This window comes from Glycine soja, chromosome 1 (genome assembly GCF_004193775.1).
Source record: "Glycine soja cultivar W05 chromosome 1, ASM419377v2, whole genome shotgun sequence".
In the NCBI taxonomy this organism is placed as follows: Eukaryota; Viridiplantae; Streptophyta; class Magnoliopsida; order Fabales; family Fabaceae; genus Glycine; species Glycine soja.
Window position 1 is genome coordinate 48761635 of NC_041002.1, and position 24234 is coordinate 48785868.

Here is a 24234-nt window from a genome sequence, read left to right on the forward strand (position 1 = left end):
AAAGGTACGCAAGGCGACGAGATCGTTTTCCCCTAAGCACTGTTGGTCGCAGAAACTGAACCAGCCTCGGTTTAGCACATAGTAATGGTTGGAATCCTTCACCCATTTCTTGAGCATCATATCAAACTCGTGGCCACCTTTGTCATACACGGTCACTGAGATGGCCTCTCTGACATCTTCACCTTCTTTCAAGAACCCTAAGAGGATGTCTTCAAAACCTTGCACTGGTAAAAAGAGGTTCCACTTGTCATTGCTCAGTTTCGTCCTATATGGCATGCTCAACTCAGAGTCTTTCACAATGCCCACGTTCAGAATGAACTCCAGCTGCAACTCGTCCTTAAATAGAATTTCCTTTACTGTTTTGTTGCCTTCAACCACACTTTTTCCCTTCCTTGAATTTGATGAGCCTGCCATTGCTTCTTTTCCATGTGCAGAGAGGAACACAAATTTAGCTAGGAAATTTGTTTAAAATTAAAGTTATTATCTAATTTTAGGATGCTGTTTAGGTTTTTTTTTATTTTTAAAATTAGGATGATGTTTATTTCTATATTTAGGAATTTGTTTTTTCCCTATGATTATAATACAATACAAGGTATATAAGTACAGGTTGTTTTCAAATTATTATGATTAGTTTTCCAATACTGATTTAATAAATAAATTATCAAATATTTTTCGTATTTCTTACCGATAAATTATAAAAAATAGCTTTCAAATTTCAATTCATCATGTCAATTATAAATTTAAATATTAAATATTAAAATATTTTTCATATCTTTTTCGGATTAGAAGTTAAAAAATAAAATAGGTTTTAAATTTCAAATTACCATGCTTAATTATCGATTAGTGACTTAGTGATTAAATTTTCAAATATTTTTATATTTTTTTTTGGATTACAAGTTATAAAAAGGCACCTTTCAAATATCATGTTTAGTTATTGATTACTAACCTCAGGATTAAATTTTTCAATATTTTCCATATCATTTGCTTTGATGACTTTTAAAGTTCTTAATTCAGGTACCGTTTTTGATATATTTGATTAAATTTATTGATTTTAAATTTTTTTCCTAATTCTAGGATGTGATATTAAAGCTAAAGTAATCTATAATATATTTGAAAATATTTAATGATATTTTATTCAAGTTTTACATTTATTACTTTTAGACTATGGGCTAAATTTGATATTTGCTAAATTTGATATTATTATGATGGATAATGATTGATTAAATTACTATGTTTTTTTAACAGACTAAATTATTATATTTAACAACAAGTAAGAATTATTCATTTTTTCCAATCATACTATTCAAACCCAATTAAAATTGGGTTGAATAATAGACCAAGTTGAATTAGATTGAATTGAATTTTTTTCATAGTATCCAAATACAATTAGGTTGGATAACATATTCAACTCATGAGTTTTAAACCAACTCAATCCACTTATATAATAAATTAATATAATAAAAAATAATATTTGTTTAATTTTTTATGTGTTGTATTTGAAATTGTGAAAAAAGTAAAAATATAAAACTATTATTTCATGACACCATTGACTTCAAAAACCCTTCCGTTCACCACGACTTGATAACTAAATTCAACTTTAGGTTGAGTTTCTGAAGTTAACCTACCAACCCCTTTAATCACCTTTGGATACAAGTTGGGAGCCTTAATTATCATTTTGACATTCTTAGATTTAGCTCTTGAGGGCCTTAACACAAATATGGATTTTCAAGTCTCATTTGCTCTCTTTGGTTCGAGGCTAATTAAAAGATCATATACCTTTCTGATTTTAGGTTAAATTATGTATCAATTAGGTCCTTTTTTTATTCTTTTAAGCCTCACTTGCCTGGAGGCTAGAGGGCTACGTATCCCAAGTTTTAGACCAAGTTATATGTGTCTTATATTTCCGATACTAAACAAACTTAATATAATATTACCATATATCATATCATTTTCAGATTTTCTAAAGTCTCTTGGGACCTCAATCCATGAGCGAATACGCTAACCATTATCTCATATTTAACGGTTTGAAAAATATGATTCATATATGATAAGAGGTCCCTATAATTTGAATAATTACTAACTTGCTCGACTTTAAATTTCCTCAAATGTAAAAATAAAAAAGAATACCCTTTTGAATGATCTAGTCATGGATGATCTTGAAGTCATTCTTTTGGAGATTTTCTGTATTTGGAATAGATATAAAGAAAAATTAAAATGGAAAACAAGAATTAATTATTTGACTGATCAAGAAATGAATAACCATACATATATAGGTGATTGGAGTGAAAATTGAGAAAGCAATGACATTTCAGTTCTCTTATTCATACGGATTTTTGTAAGAATCTTTGGCACAATTCAGCACGTTAATTTGCTATACTAAATAATCATAGACATGCAAAATGGCTAATTAACTAGCTGGAAAATGTGAACAATCCATATGTATAACACTAAAATTTCTAATTTATATTTAATGTATATGTAAATTTATATAATAAATTTTGTGATGATTATTTTTTATATATAATTTATTTATTTACATATATAAATTATAAATAAAAATGATAGGTTTAATAAGTATTTATGGATGTAAAAAATATCAAATTTATTTAATTATCAATTGCTATAAAAAAACATTTAAATACATCATTCAATTAAATATCAAATATTTTTAATTATCAAATTTTGTAAATAAATTAAATGAATAAAAAATTTCTAAAAAATAATTTTTAAAAAATTAAAACATATGGATTAATAAATAAATTTTAAATCTTAAATTTTGATTTAAATATTTTTTATAACTACCAAATTAATATATTTTTAAATTTGATTTCAATCATTATCTTAAACTAACAATCTTATCATATTTAAAATTTTAAATTTTGGTTTCAATATTTTATATAACTACAAAATCAAATATATTTTTAAATTTAATTTCAATCCTTGCCTTAAACTAACAATGTTATCCTATTTTAAATCTTGGTTTCCATATTTCTTATGACTAACAAATTTAATATATTTTAAAATTTGATTTCAATCATTATCTTAAACTAACAATCTTATCATATTATAAATTTTAAATTTTGGTTTCAATATTTTTTATAACTACAAAATTAAATATATTTTTAAATTTAATTTCAATCATTACCTTAAACTAATAATATTATATATTTTATCCATATTTCTTATGACTAACAAATTTAATATATTTTTTAATTTGATTTCAATCGTTATCTTAAACTCACAATCTTATCATATTTTAAATTTTAAATTTTGGTTTTGATATTTTTATAAATACTAAATCAAATATATTTTTAACTTTGATTTCAATCATTTCCTTAAACTAAAAATCTTATCATATTTTAAATTTTAAATTTTGGTTTCATAATTTTTATAACTAACAGATTTATTGTACAATTAAAAATTATGTTTCAATATTTTTATAATAAATTTTAATCATTAAAAATTTTATTTTAAATATTTTTTCTAACTAACAAATTTAAGTTATTTTTAATTATGATTTCAATATTTTTCATAAGTAACAAATTCAATATCTTCTAAATATTTGTTTCGATTTTTTTAAAAGTTAGACAAATATAATATAACAATATTGAAAATTAATTGTTTCACCAATCTAATCTTAATTTTAGAAGTCTAATCTAATCTTAGTAATAACTAATATATTTTTTATAAATAAAATTAATACTTAACATATAAATTAGAATAAATTATAAAATTTGATTAACATTACAAAATAACATTACACTACGAACTAATTGAAATAATAATTGACAAATCAAAAATTTCCAAAAAAACAAATTTAGAAAAAGAAAAATTGAAAAAAAAAATTATTCAACAAAAAAGAAAACAAAAAAACCCATACGGAATCCATATGACACATACGGATTGCCAATCCGTATGAATCATATGATCTGTATGGAGTTTTTTTAGAAAAATGTCATATTTTTTGTTGGAGAGGAAGAAGAAGAATCACAGCGACGCGAGAAGTAGAGGAAGAAGGATGTGCACGTTGTACGAACTAAACTATAGCTTTGTTTATATTAATAGGATGAAGGATATTTTTATCATTTCACCCTACATGCTGGGCGCACCAAATAACACTCAAATCTTGGTCGGTTCCTTAGAACAATGTGTAGCTAGGGTATGGCTATATATATATATATATATATATATATATATATATATATATATATATATATATATATATACACATACTCACTTTCATTTACTTAATCTTGTCATTTGTATTTTGACCCCCGATACAATATAACATTTCTTTTTCAATTCATTACAACTTGAACATTTTAAACTATTGGGATTCAAATAAAAAGGAAAAAGTAATTTAATATTTAAAAATTGTTCAAATAATCTATAAATAAATAGAATAAATTGATATTTAATTTCTAATAAGATATTAATTTCTATTGTTAGTATTTCTTTTAATAGCTTTGACTTAGGGGGGAAATCAAGACCAATAATATCAAATTACTGTTCAATAAAGCTTAAATTTGTTTCAAGATTAATATAATATTCTTTTTCAATTTATTCTATTTTAAAAGTTTCCATTATTTAGATTCTAATAAAATAGTCAAAAGGGATTTTATCTTTTAAAATCTATTGAAATCAATAAGCTATGAATAAAAGAAAATAAATAATAAAATCAATATATATTATATATATTTAGATTCTAATAAAATAGTCAAAAGTCAAAAGTGATTTTTATTTTTTAAAATCTATTCAAATTAATAAGCTATGAATAAAAGAAAATAAATTAGTATGCATATAAAATAATCAAAACCAATATTTTTTTTATAAAAACCAAAAAATAATAGTCTTCCATTAATATTATATTTTTCAAATATTTTTTTTAGTTAATTCCTAACTTTTTAACTAATTGAAATATTTTTTTTACCATATTAGTAGTATTTCGATAAACATTTTTTTTAATTAACTTTGTAGCGTTTTTAATATGATACTTCAATTAACGTTTTAACTTTTAACTTATATTTTATTTTTTTATTATTCTAAAGTTATTTTTGAATTGATGACATGTTTATTATATTTAATTTATTTTTGCTACTACTTTTTTTATATTATACTAATTTTATTTTAACTATTTCATTATTTGCATTATTTATTTCTTTATTATAGCATTGCACTAGAAGGTATTTATTATCGAATAATATGACAATTTTAATACACAATAATATGTAAAAATACACAATATGATATTAATTATCTTATTAATTAACATAATAGAGGTATAACACATATTAGGTGTATATTATTTTTGCTTTATTTTAAACTTGGTTGCATTACTAAATTTTTTTACTTTCACTGACTAGCAAAGTTTACCCTATCACTAGGAGTCAATAATTCTCAAGTAAAATGTACAATGAAATTTGACACTGTAGGCGGGTAGCCTGGTAGTGACAGTTATTAGCCTTGTTGGCCAGTAAGATTAGGTTTTACATATAGATATATTCTTACATATAATTGCATTAGAGTGTGTAGAACAAATAATGTTTACTTATGCTAATTAAACTAAAAAGAACATTTTATTCTCTTATTATTAATTATAATACATCTTATGAAACATATTATTTGATATAATTACATAAAATTATTAATATTAACAAAAATATGTGAAAACATTATTATATTTCTCTAAAATAGATTTTAAATTAATGAAATATAATTCATAATTTTATTAAACTAAAATTGCTGACACCCTTTCATGCCAAACGGATGAATAAAAATGTTTATTTATCATTTTTGTGTTAGTCATTATTTTGTTCCAAGTGAATAATTAGTTGGGAAAGCAGTACGGTGGAGAGGTGAAAGCCTTGTTGTCATCAAATACTTGCACAATAATACGATATAATACTCGAAGTGTGCTATATAATCATCAACAGAACTAAAATATGAATGTCTGAAAAGAACAACCTTTCCTTAATTAACTTCGTAAAATAAAGATTGCATATAAACAAAACAAATCAAAACAAAAATCCATATCCCCTGCTGTCATCAGATACTTGCATAATATTTTACGATATAATACTCATCGTCTAAAATACTCGAATTGTTCTATATAATCATCAGCGAAACTAAAATATGAATGCCTGATAAAAGAACAACACCATTCCTTTAACTTCATAAAAGCATGCTTTCTCAATGCATTCTATCTTAATGACTTTCTTATTTTTCATATGTTTCAGTGTGGCTAAAGTAATTAATACATAATACCTTCATTATTCAACAAAATTTTATCAAAACAAAAAGAAATGCCAATCAATAGTGTGAGTAGTTCACCATCAATAGCAAAACGTTCTAGGACACCATCTCACTTCCAAATAAGAACTCAAAAAATGAAAAGCACCACCAATAAATTAAGGCTTAATTAAGTTTTTCATACCAGCAATATAAGTCATTTTCATATTACTATCTAACACTCATTTTTTTTCACACAAGTACTTGAAATTTTTTTCAGTTTTATTTTACTACATGTTGTTAGTCGTCTTTCGTTAAGTGATGACGTGATAGATAGATTGACACATCATCACGTATTGTCACGACACCTCGTCAATGACAAGACGTGATGAAATGATACTTTGTTTGTCACATCATCACTTAATAGAAGACGACTAATGACAGATAATAAAATAAAACTGAAAATTTTGTCTGGTAGTTATTTGACAAAAAATAAATTTTTAGGTAATAACTAGAAAATGATCTATTTTTTAGGTATAAAATACTTAATTAAGCCAATCTGAAAAACAATTTTTTAGTTAACAAATGATAAGAAGGAGTTTTATCAAAATAAATAATTTAATTTTAGATAAAAGGATAAATTTTATTATTTTATTGAACATAAAAATAAAAATGATAATTGCAATTTTAAGCAATGTTTAAAAGCAAATCTTATAAGTCATAAGAAAAAAATCATTTCTCAAACACTTTTATTTGATCAAATATTTGTAAACTTATCAAAAAACTAAATAATAATTAAAATAAATTGATGAATATATATATAATTTACTTCATCCTATTTGTTTTTTAAGATAATTCCTCATTCAAAATAAGAATATAAATTAAATTAATAAGATATTTTTTATTGGTAGGAACAAAAAATACAATTTAAAATTTACAATAATTCACCTATTAATTTATCATGTTTAATCAACTGAATTAAATTAATAAGATGATATTAAAGGTGAAATTAAAGAGTTAAGATGTGTATATTTAATATATGGACAAAACTAAAAGAGAATTTAGCTAGATTCTAGTGAAGGAAGAGTGGGAGAAGATATAACATGTTATATGTGTACATTGATCATAGACTATAAAACACCAATTATATATGATTTAAATAACTTTTTCATTCTTGGAAAATATACGTTTTTCAGATTACTACCTAAAAATTCATTTTTTTTTCAATCAAGTACCTACCGTTAGTCGTTAAGCTGTGACGTAATAGATAAAGTATCATATTATCATGTCTTGTCACCGACACGTTATTGACACATTATTGAAGGTGATAACATGACAATGAGGTGTCCGTGATAAGACATGATGATGTGATACTCTATCTATTTTGTTATCACTTAATGGAAGACGACTAACGACGTGTAGTAAAATGAAACTGAAATTTTTTTCAAGTATTTGGATGAAAAAAAAATGTTAGATAATTATATAAAAATTACCTATATTTTAAGTATAAAAAACTTAATTAAGTCATAAATTATTGATGTTGTCCGCGAGAGAAGCTGCAAGAGAATCGAAAGTGTTCAATTCAAGAAAGAGCACTGAAATTTCTAAGTGAGAATTAGGAGTGAAAGTTTCAATCCTTCACAATGTTTTCAGCATTGGAACATGTGGTTCACTTGGGATTACCAAGTGCACATTTTTCATGCCACCTTTCCATTTTATAACAGTTACCTTTATTTAATCTACATTCTACATTCTACATTCAGATGAAAAGTCACACGTTAACTAAATTTATATTTCATTCGTTTGATTTAACTAGTATAATATTTGATAAAATTAAAGAAAAATGTTTATTTCTATATTTATATAAATACCACATTATTATGATCATTAAGTACTTTTTTTTAAAGTGAAGTACAATAAGTAGTACCTATGTTCAAGTGCATTTTACTTTTATATACATATATACATAGATAGTAATATAGATTTGTAAGTTTATATCTAAAAGCTAACATAATAAGCTATAAACTTATAGAATAAAAAATATATGTTTTTTATTCATTGGAATAAAAAATGAAATATATTTTGATTAACTAATAACAAGAGATAGTGACTTGTATTTTTTTAACTAAATAATTTTGAATTGAAATCATAAGTAACCTTTAAATAGGTAATAAATCGAATTAAGGTGAAAATGTCCATCCTGTGCACTCTTACGATTTCGGGCATATATATATATATATATATATATATATATATATATATATATATATATATATATATATATATGTTAGAACAAATCTCTTTTAACCTGTGATATTACAAACTACAAAGAAACACAGGTTATTAACAAAATGCGGAAATTACAGATCAAAACATACCTCCAGCCATTGCTATGAAGAGTTTCTTGTTTTGGTTCTTCCAAACTCTCTCTCTTCCACTCTCTAGATGGTGTATAAGACTGAATTCGAAGGGATGAGCTCAGGGACCAAATTCATGTGCTTATATAGGCATTCTACCATCAAGAATGCATTTACCAGCCATTACCACTCATTATTGGCTGTTACAATTCATTATTGGCCATTATCATCCATTAACAGCCATTCAATTTGGCTTTCAAAACTGATGAGCGTTACAAAATTTCAAAATGTTATGACCATGAATTATTACATTCTCCCACTTGGTCTAAACATTTTGACTTAATGCTCAATCTTCTTAAGAAATGAATATATGAATCATAGTGATAGTTCCTCTTATAACGAGTAATATCATCTATGTATTACAATATACTCAATTTCCCAAGCAGTATACTTAAAGTGGTAATAAAACTTCATGAATAAACCCAATGTTTATTCTTGGTCCAAAACATAATTTTTCTCAAATAAATCAATGTGCACCAAAATATGAGAAAATATCATAATATAAAAGTTTCAATTTTTACATATATGTATACAATCATAAATTGGAACCAAGTCCCATTCTTTCTACATGATCCTTAAATTTAAACGGTGGCATGCCTTTAGTTAAAGGATCAGCGATCATCAACTCAGTGCTTATATGCTCAATGACCACTTTCTTGTCTTTTACTCTTTCTCTAATGGCTAAGTACTTAATGTCGATGTGCTTACTTCGACTTCCACTTTTGTTATTCTTAGCCATAAAGACAGCAGCTGAGTTATTGCAAAAAATTCTTAAAGGCCTTGAAATAGTATCAATTATCTTCAGCCCAGAAATGAAACTTTTAAGCCATACATCATGTGATGTAGCCTCAAAACAAGAGACAAACTCAGCTTCCATGGTAGAAGTAGCAGTCAAAGACTGCTTAACACTCCTCCATGAAATAGCTCCACCAGCCATCATGAAAATGTACCCAGATGTTGATCTACGAGAGTCAACACAACCAGCAAAGTCTGAGTCTGAATAACCAATCACATCTAGATTGTCTGTCTGTCTATACATAAGCATGTAATCTTTGGTCCCTTGAAGGTACCTCAACACTTTCTTAGCAGCTCTCCAGTGGTCAATACCTGGATTACTCTGATATCTTCCTAACATTCCAACTGCAAAAGCAATGTCAGGCCTTGTGCATACTTGAGCATACATGAGGCTTCCAACAACTGAAGCATAAGGAATGTTTTTCATTTGTTCCCTCTCAAAGTCATTCTTTGGACATTGGTTCAAATTAAACCTATCACCCTTCACAATGGGAGCAACACTTGGTGAACAATCTTTCATCCGAAATCTCTCTAGAATTTTGTTAATATAGGTTTCCTGTGATAGACCCAAAATACCTCGAGATCTATCTCTATGAATCTTAATGCCGATGACATAAGATGCATCACCCATATCCTTCATGTCAAAATTCTTAGAGAGAAATTGTTTCACCTCATGTAGCAAACCCCGATCATTGGCTGCAAGTAAAATATCATCTACATATAAAACAAGAAAGCATATTTTACTCCCACTAACCTTGTGGTATATGCATTGATCCATGGGGTTTTCATCAAAACCAAATGAAGAAATTATCCCATGAAACTTAAGGTACCACTGACGGGAAGCTTGTTTTAAACCATATATAGATTTATTAAGCTTGCAAACCAAATGCTCACCACTATTAGAGGAGAAACCTTCAGGTTGTTTCATATAAACCTCCTCCTCTAAATCACCATTAAGAAAAGCTGTTTTCACATCCATTTGTTGCAACTCAAGGTCAAAATGAGCAACTAATGCCAAGATTATACGAAGAGAATCTTTCTTAGATACTGGAGAAAAAGTCTCTTTGTAATCTATTCCTTCCTTTTGAGTAAATCCCTTAGCAACAAGTCTTGCCTTGTATCTCTCAATGTTGCCTAATGAATCCTTTTTGGTCTTAAAGACCCATTTACATCCAATGGCCTTCGCCCCATTAGGCAACTCTACAAGGTTCCAAACTTTGTTACTCTGCATGGAACTCATCTCATCCTTCATGGCATCATACCATAAATTTGACTCTTTACAACTCATGGCTTGATCAAAAGTTTCAGGATCATTTTCAGCTCCAATATTATAGTCAGATTCTTGCAAATATACAATATAATCACTAGGAATAGCTGATTTTCTTACTCTAGTAGACCTCCTTAATGTTGCATCAACATTTTCTTGGGGATCATGTTGTTCAACTGGTTGTTCATCATTTTCATGAATTTGATGATCAACTTGATCTACTGGATTATCAACAACAGTTTGTGGAATGCCAATCATGTGTTGTTCATCATCCCTTTGAACTTGAGGGGTATGAATTACAACCAATCTTTCATTTGACGTGGAAGGTTGAGATTCTATATAATCAATTTCAGAACCTAAGTCCCTAAATTGATCACTCCCACTGATCAAATCATTTTCAATAAATTTGGCATTTCTTGATTCCACAATCCTAGTAATATGATGTGGACAATAAAACCTATAACCTTTAGACCTTTCGGCATATCCAATGAAATACCCACTAATGGTCCTCGGGTCAAGTTTCTTCTCTTGTGGGTTATATATTCTCACCTCAGACGGATAACCCCAAACGCGCATATGTTTCAAACTCGGTTTCCAACCTTTAAATAACTCAAAAGGTGTCTTTGGGACAGCCTTGGTTGGAACACGATTTAATATATACGCTGCCGTCTTTAGTGCTTCAGCCCACAAGGATTTAGGAAGATTGGAGTTGCTAAGCATACTCCGCACCATGTCCAATAATGTTCGGTTCCTTCTTTCTGCCACACCATTCTGATTCGGAGAACCAGGCATAGTGTATTGGGCAACAATCCCATGTTCTTGAAGGAACTTTGCAAAGAGACCAGGTGCTTGTCCATTCTCAGTATACCTGTCATAGTATTCTCCACCTCTATCTGATCTCACTATTTTTATTTGCTTGCCACATTGGTTCTCAACTTCAGCCTTAAAGACTTTGAAGGCATCCAATGCTTCGTATTTGTTATGAAGCAAATAAACATTCATATATCGTGAATAATCATCTATAAAGGTGATAAAATATTTCTGACCATGTGCATCCATATCTGGACAACAAATATCAGTATGAATTATTTCTAATATGCTTGAACTCCTATTAGCACCTTTCTTAGACATGTTGGTCTGCTTACCCTTAATGCAGTCCACACAAGTCTTAAAGTCAGCAAAATCTAGAGTATTGAGTACCCCATCTTTCACTAACCTTTTAATCCTCTCAATGGAGATATGTCCTAATCTCTGGTGCCATAACATAGAGGAATTCTCATTAATATTACACCTTTTAATACCAGTTTGAACATGCATAGAACTATAAGTGGCATTATTTTGTAAACCAAGAAGATAAAGACCATCAGACAATATACCATTCCCAACACATTCAGAATTATAAAATAACTCAAATGATGTGTCTTTGAAATTAAAGGAATATCCAAACGGTACAAGCCTTGAAATAGAAATCAAGTTTCGGGAAAAACTTGGTACATAAAAAGTCCTTTCTAATTTTAAAATAAAGCCACTACTTAAAGTCAAAATGCAAGTTCCAATGGCCTCCACATGTGAGCCTAGCTTATTGCCTGATAAAATGCTTTGCTCACTTCCCACTGGTTTCCTTAGGTTTTGCATACCCTGTAAAGAATTTGCAATATGAATAGTAGATCCAGAATCAATCCACCAGGTGTTAATATTAACACTAACCATATTAGATTCATAACATACTAATGAGATTGATTTACCTTTCTTCTCAAGCCATTTCTGGAACCCGGGGCAATTCTTTTTCATGTGTCCCTTCTTCTTGCAAAAGAAACACTTTGCCACCTTCTTAATATCAGCTTGAGGTGGTATTTTACCATTCCCCTTCTGATAAGCTTGAGACTTAATTGCTTTGTTCTTCCCATAAGCAGTAGTCAGCAGTGCACTCTCACCCATCTCCATTACAAGCCTTTCTTCTTCCTGAACACACATGGTCATTAATTCATTGATAGACTATTTATCTTTATGTGTGTTGTAGGAAATCTTAAATGGCCCATATTCATGCGGAAGGGTGTTCAAAATGAAATGCACTAGGAAGGACTCAGACATATCAACCTCTAGTTTCTTAAGTTGAGCTGAAATATCTCGCATTTTCATGATGTACTCACGCACACCTTTCACACTGGTGAGCCGAAGAGAAGAAAACTTCATGATCAAGGTGCTTGCTAAAGTCTTATCTGAAGTGATGAACTGGTCATCAATGGCCTTAAGCAAGTCTCGGACCTTTTCATGCTGGTCAACAGAACCACGTATCCCAGCCGAGATTTTAGTCTTAATGAACATCACGCTGAGCCGGTTGGATCGCTCCCACCGCTCATATAGCGCAATGTCAGCTGGGCTACTTTCATTTGTGATTGCAGGTGGTTCGTCTTTCCTTATAGCATAATCTATGTCCATCCACCCCAATTGTAAAAGAATTCTCTCCTTCCATATCTTATAGTTATCTCCTTTGAGTTCGGGAACATCACATTGAATATCAGAAAAACTAATAGTTTGAGAAGCTGCAAAATTCAAAGGCTTATGTCAAAATTTAAGGCATATTAATCTTAATTGTATCTTTTACCAATGTAAACATACCATAAAATTGAATCTTGTGACATAAAAATTGCTTGTGGGCTAAATTTTTAATTCAATAAGAAACAATTAAACCTTATGATAGAATAATCAAATTACTTGCTCAATATTCATGCTATACGGGTACAATATGAAAATAATTTAATTTCTATCGTAAATTTTTACTTTATGATAAAATCGACAAATTATACATACATCATGATGCCTGTGGGTAAATCATGAAAAATAATACGTCATTTTATCCCAATTAATTATACAGATATAATAAAAATTCTTGTGAGATAAAATTCATTATATAAGTATAATTAATTACAATATTATGTCTAATTCCTTATATGATCTTTAACCAACTTAATATATAATTTTAATCAAATATAGATGCTGTGGCTAATCCATAATTAATCAAAATCATAAAGATCACTTAGACATAAAAATTTATTATATGAGAATAAATAGTATTTTGCATTTCAAAATCAAGATACAATATAATTATGAATAAGATTCTCATATAATTTTATAATTGAAATATAATATTTTGCATTTTATTTCATATATATATGCATAGAATAAAATGTTCTAGAATATATTTATGCATAAATTAAATCAAAATTCCAAAAACTGTAAAGCAGAATGTGTATATAACGTATTAAAAACGACTATATATCAAAAAAGCTTTACTGGTTTAGTGGTCTGCACATACTTTAGTGTATATAACGTAGGAGTTTTTGTCTTTTTTTTTTTTTTAAAACACTGTTCATCATCTTCAACCTTTAGCGGGTCAAACCCGACCCATACGCAGACCCGTTCGTTTTTCATTCATTTGGACACCATTTTTCACGATTCAAAAGCCAAAATTAAGGAAATCAAACGAAATACATATTTCTAATTTTATTTTTTAAGAAACAAGGCCCTTCATACCATAAACAAAATCAAATCGGAAAATACTGAAAAACGAAAATGGACAAGGCAGAGGCAATTCTTGCTCTGATACCAAATGTTAGAACAAATCTCTTTTAACCTGTGATATTACAAACTACAAAGAAACACAGGTTATTAACAAAATGCGGAAATTACAGATCAAAACATACCTCCAACCATTGCTATGAAGAGTTTCTTGTTTTGGTTCTTCCAAGCTCTCTCTCTTCCACTCTCTAGATGGTGTATAAGACTGAATTCGAAGGGATGAGCTCAGGGACCAAATTCATGTGCTTATATAGGCATTCTACCATCAAGAATGCATTTACCAGCCATTACCACTCATTATTGGCTGTTACAATTCATTATTGGCCATTATCATCCATTAACAGCCATTCAATTTGGCTTTCAAAATTGATGAGCGTTACAAAATTTCAAAATGTTATGACCATGAATTATTACAATATACCGATTAAATTATGCTTGGAAATCAATATAGAGAGATAGATATCCATGTGTTTTATTGAGATTGGGACAAACTAGGATGGTTGAGACAATAAATATTCATCTTGTTGATATTTTGGACCAAGAGTAAGAGGTGTAAATATACTTTGACTTGGGAGAAAAAAAATAAACAAATATGTTGCATGTAAGTAAAATTATAAAATTTAACATGCGTGAAGACTGAAGATATGGAGAAAAAATAGGTCAAGAAACGGGCAACACGAAAAACGGTTAAGCAGAAACAACGGACAAGAAATTGCCCTGTAAGAGGGATATGGAAACACTTGTTTTCAACACACATAATGCAAAGGAATTAGTCAATTTCATTAATATTTTTATTCCCACTCAATCTTGTAATATTGGTTTGTTAACTATTGCTGCACTCAGGCCTTAACTTCTTTCTTGTGCTTGAGCGGCTTACACAGAAGAACCATTAACAACCCTCCAAATCCATTAACTAAATCAAGGAAAAGTGAAGGGATAAAAAAAAGAAAAAGAAGAACCAAATTAGACCTTGGTATTAACTGTGTGTCATCTACTGCATGCAAATTAATTGATATATGGTTTTCGAATACTCATGAAACTAGCTAGACACTTAACCGTTGATCTCTTTGTTTTTCTGGGTGATATGTAACCTTTGTCTAGTCAAGTGTGTGCTCTTATCTTAACCAAGAGAGTGGTTAATTTTGTCACTGAATTAATTGATAGGCAGAGAAGAAGCGAGGCAAAAATGGCAGGTGGAGGATTTTCTGATGCTGGAACACTCAAGAGGGCGCATCTTTACCAGTACAAGATTACTGGATATTTCATCTATTCTTGCATTGTTGGAGCTCTTGGTGGTTCTCTATTTGGCTATGATCTTGGTGTTTCAGGTGAGTTCTAGCTATCTTGCATTCAAAACAAAACCATGGGAAATTTAGCACATTTTTTATTCCTTTCACTTTTTTGATTTAAAAGTGGCGTTTTCTTAAACAATTCTACATTATCGAGCAATCAATTTTCTCACCTAAAATTTATCGAATTTTGAAAATTATTTTCTAAACAACCGTTTAAAAACAAAAATATATTGAATCAGCGGAGAGATATATATTTTCTCATTCTTTTCTTCTATTTTGTTCAACTGCTTTGGGGGCTAGTTGATCAAACAATATCATCTTTTAGGACTATATAGGAGCATCCTCTTCTTGGTATATTTTAGAAAACAGAACTCTTTTCAAAATATATAATAATCAAACAAAGACCTTAATATAGCTTGCACTTGTTCCCTGCATGTTTTATTAAATTTTGAATGATAAAATAATGTTGAAATCTTTTATCACTTATTGCTTGGTAATGCAGGTGGAGTTACCTCCATGGATGATTTCCTCATAGAGTTCTTCCCAAAGGTGTATGAAAAGAAGCATGCACATCTTGTGGAGACAGATTATTGTAAATATGATGATCAGACATTGACACTCTTTACTTCATCTCTATACTTTGCTGCTCTTGTGTCCACATTTGGTGCTTCCAGTGTAACAAAAAACAAAGGCAGAAAAGCTAGCATCTTAGCTGGCTCCGTAAGCTTCTTTATAGGAGCTATTCTCAATGCAGCTGCCAGGAACATTTCAATGTTGATCATTGGGCGTATCCTTCTTGGTGTTGGCATTGGATTTGGTAACCAAGTAAGTTTAACCTTAACCAAATTAATAACCATATTCTCAAATTGAAAAACGGAAATTGTTATTCATTAAAGCCTTTACACCCCAGATTTTGGCTCTTCTAAAGTAGTAATCTAAATCATCTATAAGAAAATTAATAGTTAATATTCTAACAAATGCATGATGTGTTATGCATGTGCGTATACCACCTAATATTGCTAGTGATATTCTAACACATGCATGCGTACCTAGTCCTATAACATGCATCATGTGTTATTTATATGTAAGTATATAATATTGACCTTTGATTTTCCCATCTAGGGATGAGCAAAAATAGGTGATTGAACTGCTAAACTGAAATGTAAAAGCGGAATTTGGACGAACTGAATTGAACTGCATAGTATGTATTTAGAAAACAGTCGAATTCAATGCCAACGATCTTTCAAATGAAAGTTACAACCTAGTTGCTTTTGAATTTTTGTTTTGAAAAGTTAGTTTTTTCCGTCAAACATAATTCCAACGCGTATCCAGGCACCCATAATAGTTCGAACGAACTAAACTTTCCAATTGTTTCGAATTGTTGAATTATCCTCAATTAACATATTTTTAGAAGCATATTCTTCATATTTTTAAATTTCACAAGTTACAGTTTAGTTCTTTTTCATGCAATTTAATTTAGGAGCAGTTCAAGTTTTTAAAATTGAATCAAAGAACATATTAGTTCAATTTTCTATTCAAAATAATTCAGTTTTTTTTAGTGCAATTGAGTTCAGTTATATATGCTCCACATATAAGTTCAGTTTAGTTTTTATTTTTACTTTTAACAGCCCTAATCCCATCAATGACTGCTATTGCATACTTTATTCTTTTTAAAATCAAAATCTCACTTCAGAGAGAAGTTAAATCCTTACACCCCACTGGTGTTACCAATTTTACTTGAATTGTTTTTCTAATTATTCTGCAGGCCGTTCCTCTCTATCTTTCAGAAATGGCTCCTTCAAAAGTGAGAGGAGCAGTGAACCAACTCTTTCAGTTAACAACATGCTTGGGAATTTTGATTGCCAACCTTGTGAATTATGGCACCGAGAAGCTTCATCCTTGGGGGTGGAGGCTATCCCTTGGTTTAGCTACATTTCCAGCAGTTTTGATGTTCATTGGAGGGTTGTTTTGTCCTGAGACACCCAACAGTCTTGTGGAACAAGGCAGATTCGACGAAGGACGAGCGGTGTTGGAGAAGGTTAGGGGCACCCCTAATGTTGATGCTGAATTTGATGATCTTATTGAGGCTAGCAGAGAAGCAAAATCTATCAAGAACCCATTCCAGAACCTTCTTCTGAGAAAAAACAGACCCCAGTTAATAATTGGTGCCGTTGCTATTCCTGCATTTCAGCAGTTAACTGGCAACAACTCCATCCTCTTCTATGCTCCTGTCATTTTCCAAACCTTGGGATTTGGCTCTGGAGCATCTTTGTATTCATCTGTTATTACAAGTGTAGCACTTGTTGTTGCCACACTCATCTCAATGGCTTTTGTAGACAGGTTTGGTAGGAGAGCTTTCTTTTTGGAAGCCGGTGCTGAAATGATAATCTGCATGGTACGTTTATCACAACTTTTTAAGTTTTGTCCTTAAAGCTCATAAAGCATAAATGAAATGAAAAACATTGTTAGAAATAAGATCAAAACTATATAAAAACTTCCAGGACGAGCCCTGGTGCAGCGGTAAAGTTGTGCCTTGGTGACTTGTTGGTCATGGGTTCGAATCCGGAAACAGCCTCTTTGCATATTCATGTATTTTTACTTACAAGTTTAAGTTATTAGAATTGTTAGTTAATGACTCTGATGTAATAGCCTCTATGACTAAGAGTTAATTTGGAAAATTTGTTAAACAAGTACTTATTCAAAAAGATATAGTCTTGAAATAATCTTGCATATATTAAAATCAATAGTCTGCTCTTTAATTCTTTTAAAAGTTCTCTCATGTAGTTTTTTCATATCGCCTATAAGTTAATTATGTCAAGAACCAAATGTTATTTAATTATCTTAATTAATAAGCTCCCGTGAGTTAGACTCTGATCTAAACTAGGTTTAAGTAATTTATTACTCGATCCTCTTATTTCTCTATTTTTCTAACAAATTAAAATTAAATTTCATTGCAAGGTAGGGCAACTATTATGTGTTCTAACTAAGTTATAACAGTTTATACTTCTGGAGTAGTTTTCTCTACAACAAACATGATAATATCCTCTACTAATTACTGTGTTGCTAATTTGAGGATTTTATGTCGTTTTTATCTGCAGGTTGCTATGGCTATAGTTTTGTCTGTTGAATTTGGAAAGGGCAAAGAACTGTCATATGGTGTTAGTATATTTTTGGTTATAGTTATTTTCCTATTCGTTTTGGCATATGGAAGATCGTGGGGTCCATTGGGATGGTTGGTTCCTAGCGAGCTTTTCCCACTAGAGATAAGGTCAGCAGCACAAAGTGTTGTGGTGTGTGTCAACATGATCTTCACTGCACTTGTGGCACAATTCTTCCTTGTATCACTTTGCCACCTCAAATATGGAATCTTCTTACTGTTTGCAGCCTTCATTGTCCTTATGAGTTGCTTTGTTTTCTTCCTCTTGCCCGAAACCAAGCAAGTTCCAATTGAGGAGATTTATCTTCTGTTTGAGAAGCATTGGTTTTGGAAGAGAGTAGTAGGAGAAGGGAACAACACATCTGGGTCATATGTATGAAGAAAAATATCAAATCTTGTTCATTGCTAGGATAGGAACATTAAATTAATGTAGGAAAATAATAGGTGGACACCTAACATCTAGACCACACTTAGAGAGAGAAAGTAAGAGAAGAAATAGGTGTGTAAGAACGAAAAGATTAACAGAAATAATGAGTATTGATGGAAGACTCTTGAAATATGAGTATTCATATATTATTACTCTTAATATTATTGATGTAGCAAAGCTAGAATTTTTTTTTAGTGATACATGTATTTTTTATGGAAAAGGTTACAATCTTACTCAAATTATATAAGATCATTATTAGTGGCATAAATGTTGTTCTAAATATCTAATGCAATTTATACTTAAGGCTTGAACAGGCAGTTAGAAATGATGACGTAGGATACTAGTTATCTTTTGTTGCATCTAGTTAATCAATCTTCACAATGGTTAGTGATATGTTCATTCATTAGCTATCCGCTGAATTTTTCAAAAGCTTGGGATGGATGATAATTAAGAACATCAGAAAATTAATTAAATGAATCGAAAGATTTGAAGTTAGTCCATAAAAGTAAGTTAATTATGCTTTAATAATAGAAATCGCAAACTTGATTTAGCCAACTTTCATTTATCCAATAAAGCAACATCACATATTCACATCCAACGAAATTTATCATGAAAAATCCACAATATGATATATATATATATATATATATATATATATATATATATAAGAAACCAAAGTTGCATGCCATGTAAGGTAACGTATGCATGGAGATCAAATTAAAAAATAAAGGATAGAGAATTAAAAATAACTATTTAGACATATCTTTATATATAAAAAAAAATAAAGTAGTTGAGAGACATTTTTTTCTACCTAAATTGGAGTTGTCTTTGAATCTTTGTATTTCAATGTTATTTTTTTTAAATCCCAAATTAATGGGTGACAAATACATGAAACTTTTTATTATAAAAAACCTCAAACCTCTTTCTCGCACATCCTTTTATCTCTTGTAAAAAATTAATCCCCCTTCAATGCATTTCCCCCCTTTTTACTACTAATTAAAAAATTATATAAGCTCCACATATTTATAGAAGAACACATGTTTGAGAAAACTAGTCCATAAATTAGTTGAATTATAAGTTAATTAAAAATAATAATAAAAAAATCAAAGCTAGTTCAGTTCAAAGTATAGGTATAGGTAGTTAATTGAATTAAGAGTGTTTGATCAAATTAACTAATAATTCAACTAATAAATATAAAAGGATACAAAATGACATGATATATATCTATATCTATATATATTTAGATATATAGATATAATTATTTAATTTTATTAAGTTTTCTTGTTATTATTATATATTTCTAATAACTTGGCTTCTTAAAAATTAGGATAATAGTTTTATAATTTACACCTGAAATTACAAATTTATCCTTAAGTTCACAATTTTGACTAATTTACTAGTATAGTGACTTGTTATAAGTCTAAAAATTAGTTTCTCTTCAAATATGGCCCTAATTAAATTTTTTTAATTGAATTTCGTTATTTTAAACTTATTTTCATTCAATAACTACCAATTTACAATGATCAAATCAATAATGCAAAAGGAAAAGAAGAAAGTAAACCTAATTTAACAAGATAAATCCTTAACAACTTTTGAAATAAGAAAAAAATTGTGAATTTTTTTTCTTAATTTGGCAAAGTGTGTTTTCTTCCTCCTACATATTCTCGAATGCAATAGGAAAATCAAAGATACGTGGTTCTCACAATGAGCACACAGTTAGTATATCCAAAATGACTCTTATTTTTCAATTACCTATTTTTCATAATTTGATAATAAAAAATTAGGGATTATCAAGTATTCAGGTTTTAAACATTCACTAAAACAAGAGATATTTGTGATTTTCAAATAGAAAGTGAATCCAAAATAGTTACCACTAAAAACCCACCTTTATTGAAAATATCCGGTTTTCATATGAATTCATGATAATAATTAAATTATTTATAAGAATTAAATTTAATAGTAAATGAACTTATGCAAATTTTATTTCTTTTGTAAATTATTTAGTGCTTTCCTTATTTAAATCATTTGAATTTTATTATTACTATTTTTCCTAAATGGTTTATATAGATAATATATAAAAAAGAATATTTATAAATATTACATTTATAAATAATTTACTATAACATAAAGTTTGAAAATTAATTTAATCAAATTATAGGTTTGGATAAATTTTAATGAAAAGTATTTTTTATAAATTCAAAAATTATAAATATGTTAGTTTGATTAATAATATTTTTACCTAGCTTTTAACATCACATAATTTTTTATTCTCTCTATTTTATTTTTTTTTATAGTTTCTACAAAAAAATATTTTGAATGTTGAAAAAATAATATTTAATATATTTTTACCTAACCCTTTATACCAACTAATTAACTAATTTTTGATACATTAACCTTATTTTTACTTTTACTTCTTAATTAGCTAGTTTTTGATAATTAATTAATAATATTGGAAATATGAAAAAAATAATGGAATTAATATTTTTTGCCTAACAAGTGTATTGAAGAATTAGAAAATGAAAAAAATAAAAAATAATGTATTTAAAAATAAAATTATTTATTTCTTTTTGTGTCTAACGGGTGTATTAAAGTATTTGAAAATGAAAGAAATAGGAAATTAATTTATTTAAAAATCAAAGTGTATATTACTTATTGTTCCACACAAATGTATTAAATAATTTTAAAATGAATAAAATAAAAGATAAATGTATTTAAAAATCAAAGAATTTATTACTTTTTATTTAAGTAATTAAAAACTAAGAATATCTTTGATATTTTAATGCCATTAGCACTTTTAAGATAATTTTTATAATTTAAGTATAAGTTTCATCTTATTAATTGACGTTAACTGTTGAGCCTTTAGATCAATTGACATAAAATACTTTGAGCTTAATTAATAGTTTTGAGATTGAGTTTTGAACATACAATTATAACAAAATATCAGACAAGATATTCTCCTATGAATGGATGCTACCCACTACTAACATACCAACATCTTATTCTTCTAACGGATTACCTAACTTGCTCAAACATAGTCCCTCATGTATTTAGGTGAATTAATCCTTCTTTTGGGCCTCTCTCTACTCTCTCCCAAATCCATAGCCTCTGACCTATGATTCCCTGGCCTGTCAAAAACACCTTATTCTCAAGATGATGGAACTTCAAACCATGGTTTCTAGGAGGCTTCAAAAGTGGGATCTAAAACAAGAAAAAGGTAACAAAAGTAATTTAAAAGGTATAAAGTATGAGAATTGGGCTTCAATTTTTTTTAGGTGTAGGAGATATGAGAAAGAAAAAGCACGTGCAAGGGCATTGGGGAGTGTGGTCCCCATTGAGAAAGAAGAAAAAATTAAACGTGAAAGTGGGATGGAAGGAGTGAATGGGGTTAGCGTGGCAAATGGTAATTGGAGGATTGGATTGTGAAAGCACGACTGAGATTGAGAATAAGGAGAAAAAATTGAAAAGCAAAGGATGGAGATGGTGTCGTTCGAGGTCGCGCTCTTGCGCTCTAAGCTGCGCGGCTCGGAATCAATGATGGAGATGTGAGGAAAAATTAATCGTGCCATACATGAGGCATAGTGGAAGGGCCTCGTATTGGATCGAATTCAGAACAGGGTCATGAACTTGCGAATCTTTCTTCGCGAACCAGCTCCCCTCGGGGCGGTGATGTGGGTGGTGGTGATGGTCATTCTCGTCGTGGTGACGATGTTTGCGATTGGAATTGAGTTGCTCCATCACCGTTGAAGTTGCATCTCGATGGTGGATTGAACACAAACCCAGCGCACGATAGCGACATTGCCGAGCAGGGTGGTGTCATTGTGGTAGGGGATCTCGTGACAATGGTTGTGGCGGTGGGCGATGTAGAACGATAGAGGCATCAAACCGCTAGACTAGAAATGAAGGTTGATCAGATGGAAGTGGAGAAGCATCAGTGAAAAAAGTTTGATGGTATCGATCGTAAACGAAATAATTTTAGGTTTGAGATGGTGGGAAGCAATCGTGGGAAGCAACATCAACATGGTTGTGTCTGTTGATGGTGACTTCACAGAGGAAGAAGATAGGAAGGGTTGGTTGGTTACTAGGGCATTCATTTTCAGGAGAAGGGCATCGAGTTTGGAGATCGTGGAGGCTTGAGTTGCAGTGAATTCGACAATGACGTCCTCAAGGCGGTCTAAGCTAGATTTGGAATGAGTGAAGTTAGCCATTGATGCTCAATAAAAGCACCAAAATTGTTAGGAAACAGGATAATCCCTTAGAATTCGAGGACTAAGGGGAACCTCCAGAATCAAGATTAAGAAGGAAACTGTTGATACCCGAAGGTTACATATATAGCATACTTGAGGTGCAAAATGGAAAAGGTCCAGACATCAAATAACAGAAAGTACTATTATTATAATAGAATATCAGACAAGATATTATCCTATGAGTGGATGCTACCCACTACTAACATACCAACATCTTATTCTTTTAACGGATTTCCTAACTTGCTCACAGCTTGCTCAAACATAGTCCCTCATGTATTTAGGTGGATTAATCCTTCTTTTGGGCCTTTCTCTGCTATCTCCCAAGTCCATAGCCTTTGACCTATCAAAAGCATAATATTCCTCATAGGAATAGGGGACCATATATGACTTTCTTAGAGAGGAAATTGAGGGTATCAATGAAAGGAGTAATGAGAAGTATGTTGAAAATATTGATAATAATAATAGTGCATTTGTCCCAAGGAAGGATAAGTCATGTGAAGATGAGGACCCACACCTCAAAAGAAAAATTTAGAATCCCCATATGAAGGAGACTCCTAGGATTATAGTATCAAATTCCATTGTGATAAATGCAATATAAAAAGACAATATGAACCCCTCAAGGCCACACATGATACCCAACAATGAGAGTAATATAGTATTTATAATAAAGGACTGATTGGGACTACAAATGGGATAATAGTGGAAGGTTCTCTTAAGGGGGAACATGGCACTTACATCCACTCTTCTCCTAGTCATAAACCTTAAGTTAAGGAGAACCTTCAAGCCACTACAATCATGAACCTTGGCCTCCAGACCTGCAACCACGAG

General features: G+C 29.7%; 1 protein-coding gene across 1 annotated transcript; it reads left to right on the forward strand.

Moving 5' to 3' along the window:
• Positions 1–15472: 15472 nt before the first annotated feature.
• Positions 15473–19211, forward strand: LOC114405461 (sugar transport protein 14-like). The gene is made up of 4 exons (XM_028367985.1): positions 15473–15614; positions 16081–16403; positions 17344–17973; positions 18677–19211. Exons 1-4 carry the CDS (start codon positions 15473–15475, stop codon positions 19112–19114), a joined length of 1533 nt encoding a protein of 510 aa, XP_028223786.1. The 3' UTR covers positions 19115–19211.
• The last annotated feature ends 5023 nt before the right edge of the window (positions 19212–24234 follow it).